General features: G+C 59.3%; 1 protein-coding gene across 1 annotated transcript in view; it reads left to right on the top strand.

Annotated features, from left to right (window-relative positions):
* The first annotated feature begins 433 nt into the window (after positions 1–433).
* Positions 434–7,779, top strand: part of ercc3 (excision repair cross-complementation group 3) — a 50,723-nt gene continuing 43,377 nt past the window's right edge. The window contains exons 1-2 of the mRNA XM_069936026.1: positions 434–507; positions 6,584–6,792. Coding sequence (XP_069792127.1) covers positions 480–507; positions 6,584–6,792 — 237 coding nt within the window. The 5' untranslated portion in view covers positions 434–479. The remainder of the gene's footprint in view (positions 508–6,583; positions 6,793–7,779) is intronic.

Genomic DNA, 7,779 nt, shown 5'->3' with positions numbered 1-7,779 from the left:
TTATACAAAGGACACATGGGGGCGTCCTGTAGTAAGATACAGGGGACACGCGGGTCGTCCTATACAGGGGACACGCGGGTCGTCCTATGCAGGGGGCACAGGGTCGTCCTATGCAGGGGGCACAGGGTCGTCCTATACAGGGGGCACAGGGTCGTCCTATACAGGGGGCACAGGGTCGTCCTATACAGGGTCGCCCTGTACGCCGACTTCTACGGTAATGTGCCATTGATCTTATTTTCTTTTCCCCACGAGCCCCTCCCAGGTTGACTCGTCTCCTCTCTGTAAAGTTACCGTGCAGCCGGTACATTTGTTGGTGGGATCCGCACCGACAGTGAGCAATGAAGCCGCAGACCCATCCCAGACCCCCCTTCGCCTGCCGAAGTCACGTGACCCGCCCGCTCCTTGACCTCGCGATACTTCACTCAGTCCGTGCCGGGGACGGCGAGTTCGCGCATGCGCACTAGCGCTGCCGCGGCGCGATGGGACGGAAGGACAAGGCGGAGCGAGGTGAGGCTCCGGGTCCCGTCCCCGGCCGCGGGGTGGCAGGGCCCGAGGGTCACTCTCGGTCAGGGTGCGTCCCGGAGCCCCCCCTCCTCCCAGGGATCCCCCCCCCAGGTTCCCCTCCTACCAGTGATACCCTCCCTTCATCACCCCCAGGGATCCCCCCCAGGTTCCCCTCCCTCCTCCCAGGGATACCTTCCCCTCATCACCCCCAGGGATCCCCCCCAGGTTCCCTTCCCTCCTCCCAGTGATACCCTGCCCTCATCACCCCCAGAGATCCCCCCCAGGTTCCCTTCCCTCCTCCCAGTGATACCCTGCCCTCATCACCCCCAGGGATCCCCCCCAGGTTCCCCTCCCTCCTCCCAGGGATACCTTCCCCTCATCACCCCCAGGGATCCCCCCCAGGTTCCCCTCCCTCCTCCCAGGGATACCTTCCCCTCATCACCCCCAGGGATCCCCCCCAGGTTCCCCTCCCTCCTCCCAGGGATACCTTCCCCTCATCACCCCCAGGGATCCCCCCCAGGTTCCCCTCCCTCCTCCCAGGGATACCCTCCCCTTATCACCCCCAGGGATCCCCCCCCCAGGTTCCCCTCCTACCAGTGATACCCTCCCCTCATCACCCCCAGAGATCCCCCCCAGGTTCCCCTCCCTCCTCCCAGGGATACCCTCCCCTTATCACCCCCAGGGATCCCCCCCCCAGGTTCCCCTCCTACCAGTGATACCCTCCCCTCATCACCCCCAGAGATCCCCCCCAGGTTCCCCTCCCTCCTCCCAGGGATACCCTCCCCTCATCACCCCCAGGGATCCCCCCCCAGGTTCCCCTCCCTCCTCCCAGGGATACCTTCCCCTCATCACCCCCAGGGATCCCCCCCAGGTTCCCCTCCCTCCTCCCAGGGATACCCTCCCTTCATCACCCCCAGGGATCCCCCCCAGGTTCCCTTCCCTCCTCCCAGGGATACCCTCCCCTCATCACCCCCAGGGATCCCCCCCCCAGGTTCCCTTCCCTCCTCCCAGTGATACCCTCCCCTCATCACCCCCAGAGATCCCCCCCAGGTTCCCCTCCCTCCTCCCAGGGATACCCTCCCCTTATCACCCCCAGGGATCCCCCCCCCAGGTTCCCCTCCCTCCTCCCAGGGATACCCTCCCTTCATCACAACCAGGGATCCCCCCCAGGTTCCCTTCCCTCCTCCCAGTGATACCCTGCCCTCATCACCCCCAGGGATCCCCCCCAGGTTCCCCTCCCTCCTCCCAGGGATACCTTCCCCTCATCACCCCCAGGGATCCCCCCCCAGGTTCCCCTCCCTCCTCCCAGGGATACCTTCCCCTCATCACCCCCAGGGATCCCCCCCAGGTTCCCCTCCCTCCTCCCAGGGATACCCTCCCTTCATCACCCCCAGGGATCCCCCCCCAGGTTCCCCTCCCTCCTCCCAGGGATACCTTCCCCTCATCACCCCCAGGGATCCCCCCCCAGGTTCCCTTCCCTCCTCCCAGTGATACCCTCCCCTCATCACCCCCAGAGATCCCCCCCAGGTTCCCCTCCCTCCTCCCAGGGATACCCTCCCCTCATCACCCCCAGGGATCCCCCCCCCAGGTTCCCTTCCCTCCTCCCAGTGATACCCTCCCCTCATCACCCCCAGAGATCCCCCCCAGGTTCCCCTCCCTCCTCCCAGGGATACCCTCCCCTCATCACCCCCAGGGATCCCCCCCAGGTTCCCCTCCCTCCTCCCAGGGATACCCTCCCCTTATCACCCCCAGGGATCCCCCCCCAGGTTCCCCTCCTACCAGTGATACCCTCCCCTCATCACCCCCAGGGATCCCCCCCAGGTTCCCTTCCCTCCTCCCAGTGATACCCTGCCCTCATCACCCCCAGGGATCCCCCCCAGGTTCCCCTCCCTCCTCCCAGGGATACCTTCCCCTCATCACCCCCAGGGATCCCCCCCAGGTTCCCTTCCCTCCTCCCAGTGATACCCTGCCCTCATCACCCCCAGCGATCCCCCCCAGGTTCCCCTCCCTCCTCCCAGGGATACCTTCCCTCATCACCCCCAGGGATCCCCCCCAGGTTCCCCTCCCTCCTCCCAGGGATACCTTCCCCTCATCACCCCCAGGGATCCCCCCCAGGTTCCCCTCCCTCCTCCCAGGGATACCCTCCCCTCATCACCCCCAGGGATCCCCCCCCAGGTTCCCCTCCCTCCTCCCAGGGATACCTTCCCCTCATCACCCCCAGGGATCCCCCCCAGGTTCCCCTCCCTCCTCCCAGGGATACCCTCCCCTTATCACCCCCAGGGATCCCCCCCCCAGGTTCCCCTCCTACCAGTGATACCCTCCCCTCATCACCCCCAGAGATCCCCCCCAGGTTCCCCTCCCTCCTCCCAGGGATACCCTCCCCTTATCACCCCCAGGGATCCCCCCCCCCAGGTTCCCCTCCTACCAGTGATACCCTCCCCTCATCACCCCCAGAGATCCCCCCCAGGTTCCCCTCCCTCCTCCCAGGGATACCCTCCCCTCATCACCCCCAGGGATCCCCCCCCAGGTTCCCCTCCCTCCTCCCAGGGATACCTTCCCCTCATCACCCCCAGGGATCCCCCCCAGGTTCCCCTCCCTCCTCCCAGGGATACCCTCCCTTCATCACCCCCAGGGATCCCCCCCAGGTTCCCTTCCCTCCTCCCAGGGATACCCTCCCCTCATCACCCCCAGGGATCCCCCCCCCAGGTTCCCTTCCCTCCTCCCAGTGATACCCTCCCCTCATCACCCCCAGAGATCCCCCCCAGGTTCCCCTCCCTCCTCCCAGGGATACCCTCCCCTTATCACCCCCAGGGATCCCCCCCCCAGGTTCCCCTCCCTCCTCCCAGGGATACCCTCCCTTCATCACAACCAGGGATCCCCCCCAGGTTCCCTTCCCTCCTCCCAGTGATACCCTGCCCTCATCACCCCCAGGGATCCCCCCCAGGTTCCCCTCCCTCCTCCCAGGGATACCTTCCCCTCATCACCCCCAGGGATCCCCCCCCAGGTTCCCCTCCCTCCTCCCAGGGATACCTTCCCCTCATCACCCCCAGGGATCCCCCCCAGGTTCCCCTCCCTCCTCCCAGGGATACCCTCCCTTCATCACCCCCAGGGATCCCCCCCCAGGTTCCCCTCCCTCCTCCCAGGGATACCTTCCCCTCATCACCCCCAGGGATCCCCCCCCAGGTTCCCTTCCCTCCTCCCAGTGATACCCTCCCCTCATCACCCCCAGAGATCCCCCCCAGGTTCCCCTCCCTCCTCCCAGGGATACCCTCCCCTCATCACCCCCAGGGATCCCCCCCCCAGGTTCCCTTCCCTCCTCCCAGTGATACCCTCCCCTCATCACCCCCAGAGATCCCCCCCAGGTTCCCCTCCCTCCTCCCAGGGATACCCTCCCCTCATCACCCCCAGGGATCCCCCCCAGGTTCCCCTCCCTCCTCCCAGGGATACCCTCCCCTTATCACCCCCAGGGATCCCCCCCCAGGTTCCCCTCCTACCAGTGATACCCTCCCCTCATCACCCCCAGAGATCCCCCCCAGGTTCCCCTCCCTCCTCCCAGGGATACCCTCCCCTCATCACCCCCAGGGATCCCCCCCAGGTTCCCCTCCCTCCTCCCAGGGATACCCTCCCCTCATCACCCCCAGGGATCCCCCCCAGGTTCCCCTCCCTCCTCCCAGGGATACCCTCCCCTCATCACCCCCAGGGATCCCCCCCAGGTTCCCCTCCCTCCTCCCAGGGATACCTTCCCCTCATCACCCCCAGGGATCCCCCCCAGGTTCCCCTCCCTCCTCCCAGGGATACCTTCCCCTCATCACCCCCAGGGATCCCCCCCAGGTTCCCCTCCCTCCTCCCAGGGATACCCTCCCCTCATCACCCCCAGGGATCCCCCCCAGGTTCCCCTCCCTCCTCCCAGGGATACCCTCCCCTCATCACCCCCAGGGATCCCCCCCAGGTTCCCCTCGCTCCTCCCAGGGATACCCTACCCTCATCACCCCCAGGGATCCCCCCCCAGGTTCCCTTCCCTCCTCCCAGTGATACCCTCCCCTCATCACCCCCAGGGATCCCTCCCCCCCCCAGGTTCCCCTCCCTCCTCCCAGGGATACCCTCCCCTCATCTCCCCCAGGATCCCTCCTCCCCCCAGGTTCCCCTCCCTCCTCCCAGGGATACCTTCCCCCAGGGATCCCCATCTCCTCCTCCCATCTCCCCAGGGATTTCTACCCCTCCAAGGGATCCCTCGTCCTCTCCCCCAGGATCATGCCCATCCCCAACGATCTTTACCCCTCTCCCCATCTCCAGCCTGTTCCCATGCTGACCACAGAACTGGACTTCCATCCTGCTCCCAGCACTTACCCAATGTGATCAGGACCTGACTCTGGCCCTGATCTGATGTTTTACCACTGGAAACTGGTATCCCCTGCTTTCGTGATCATTTGGCACTGAACTGATCTGGTTCCACTCAACCTTAGGCTCCACTGCCTGCATGAAGTTTCCTCCCTCAACCCCTCCATTTCTCTGCTCTGGTAAAGTTGTATAAACATTGTGGAGGCCAAATTTGGAGGATTGTGTGCAATTTTGGTAGCCCAACTACAGGAAAGTTCAATAAGATAGATAGAGTGCAGGGAAGATTTACTGAGATATGGTCTGGACATCTGGAACTGGAGTGTAGAAGAATGAGGGGAGATTTGATCGAGGTATTTAAAATTGTGAGGGGTATAGACAGAATAAATGTAGGTCGGCCTTTTCCACTGAAGGTAGGTGAGATACAAACCAGAGAACAGGTTAAGGGTGAAATGGAAAAGGTTTAGGGGGAAGATGAGGAGGAACTTCTTCACACAGAGAGTGGTGGGGGTGTAGAACGAGATGCCAGCTGAAGTGGTGAATGCGACTCAATTTGAAAATTTAAGAGGAATTGGACATGTACATGAATGGAGGAGGCATGGAGGGCTATGGACTGGGTGCAGGTCAGTGGGACAAGACAGAATAATAGTTTGAGTCAAAAATCACTGGTTTCTGTGCTAGGGTTCTATGATATTCCACCTGAACCTTTGAAGGTTTTGACCATGTTCCCTATTTCTGTATTGTGATGTGCTGTCAGATTTCATTTGTGTGTCTTCTGATAAGTTGCCTGGGATGTTTTTGTTGTGTAGTGGTATGACAACAGATTACATTGGTTGAGGCCCCGTTTCTGTGATGGTCTCTGGAAGAAGCCAAGATGGATCATCCATTCAATGGTTAAGGGTAAAATGGTTGGAGGATCTGCCTCCTTGCCTTTGCATCATTGAGGATGGAGATGTCTTTGGATCACTCTTCCCCTCAGCACCTTTCACAACTGAATGCAACAGGAAATTGGAGAATAGAGTCCTGTACTAGCCCACAACATTTCATGAAGCCTTGGATTTGAAGTGGTAAATTAGCACAACAATGGAGCCAGATTCTCTTAGTGTTCATAAGGCATAGGAGCAGAAATAGGCCATTCAGCCCATTGAGTCTGCCCCGCCATTTAATCGGGAGCTGATCCATTCTCCCACTCAGCCCCACTGCCCAACCTTCTCCTCTTAAACTTTGATGTCCTGGCTAATCAATCTCTGCCTTAGATACACCCAATGACCCGGCCTCTTCGATCACCTGTGGCACAAATTCCACAGATTCACCACCCTCTGGCTGAAGAAATTCCTCCGCATCTCTGTTCTAACTGGATGGCCTTTTATCCTGAAGTTGTGCCCTCTAGTCCTAGACTCTCCCACCAGGGAAACAACCTTTCTACATCTACTCTGTCCATGCCTTTCAACATTTGAAATGTTTCAATGAGATCCCCCCCCCCCTCCCCCAATACTCCTAAATTCTAACGAGTCCAGGCCAAGACCCGTAACACTCCTCGTATGATAACCCTTTCAATCCCTGAATCATCCTTGTGAACCTCCTCTGAGCCCTCTCCTTTCAACACCTTTTTTTAAACGAATCCTTTCTTGCATCTTATTTGGATGTTTTTGTTCTGGGGTTGACTGGACTGGTAGTGCGAGAACTGTTACAGTTTACTTTGCAAATCTGCAGTTACTTTTGTGTAATGTTATTTCTCCCTCAGACAAGAGGAGGTCGAAGAAGCGACGTAATGCGGAGGAGGAGGAAGAGGAGGAAGAGCTGGTTATGGGAGCAGACTCCGAGGAAGCCGTTCCTTCCGCAGCTGGGAAACAGGTGGAAGAGTCTGTGATGAAGGAAGATGAGTATGGAGCCAAAGACTACAGGTCCCAGATGACCTTGAAGGATGATCACACTTCCAGGCCCCTTTGGGTGGTAGGTCTTGCCTTTGAGTGGGAGTCTATAGGCTCTCCAGCTGGATGGCATTAACATTGACTTCTCTTGTATCTGCTAATCCACTCTCCTTCCCCCTCCCTTCCCTTCCCCCGTTTACTTTCCCTCGGCTCTCCACCCCATTCCCTCTCTATTCTTTGAGCCATTCCCCCCTCCCCTTGTTTGCTGCTGTGCCCTCCCTCCTGAAGTGCCAGTTGATGAAGTAGACAAAGGCAACATAGTCAAACAATAATTATGGCTTTTATTAGCAGAAACTAATGGTACAATAATGAAAGACAATGGGTGCATAAACAGTTATACCCAAGGGGTGTGTCTTTAAGGGTAGAGATAATACATGGCCAATGTCAGTAAGGCAAGGCCAGGCAAGAGGGAGACTGACAGCTCAGCAGAGATTCACCACACCTCCCTTCTCCACTTATTACCTTCTGCCTTTGGAACCATCAGTAAATCACAACATTTTGCAGACATTGTGGCTGAAGCAAAAGAAACACAAACTGCTAGAGAAGCTCAGCAGGTCAAGCAGGGTCCTTAATGGAGCAAAGGCACAGATACAGAACCGACCTTTTGAGCTGGAGCTCTTCATCAAAGGATGAGAAAATGACAACAAGCATCCGAACAAAAGAGTGGGGGTGGGGGGCGGTGGCAATGGCAGAAGATGATGGGAGGAGAAGGGTCATAGTAATAAGGGGGGATGGTAGGACTGGACAGGAAAAGGGGAGAGGGGAAAGAAAAGGAGACCTGGTTTAATGGAAAGCAGTAAAGTCAATGTTCATGCCATGTGGCAGGAGGGGGCCCAGATTAAAATAAGGTGTTGTTCTCCAATCTGCTGGTGGTTGGGGTGGGACTGTACATAAGGCCATGCACAGACATCCGAGCGTGGGAGTGTGACCTGGAATTGAAATGGTTGTCCACTGGGAGGTCGCTGTGGTTGCGGATGGCGTGGAGGTGCTGAGCGAAGTGATCTCCCAG

Source organism: Narcine bancroftii, chromosome 4 (genome assembly GCF_036971445.1).
Source record: "Narcine bancroftii isolate sNarBan1 chromosome 4, sNarBan1.hap1, whole genome shotgun sequence".
In the NCBI taxonomy this organism is placed as follows: domain Eukaryota; kingdom Metazoa; phylum Chordata; class Chondrichthyes; order Torpediniformes; family Narcinidae; genus Narcine; species Narcine bancroftii.
This window is presented reverse-complemented; position numbering and strand designations above follow the sequence as displayed.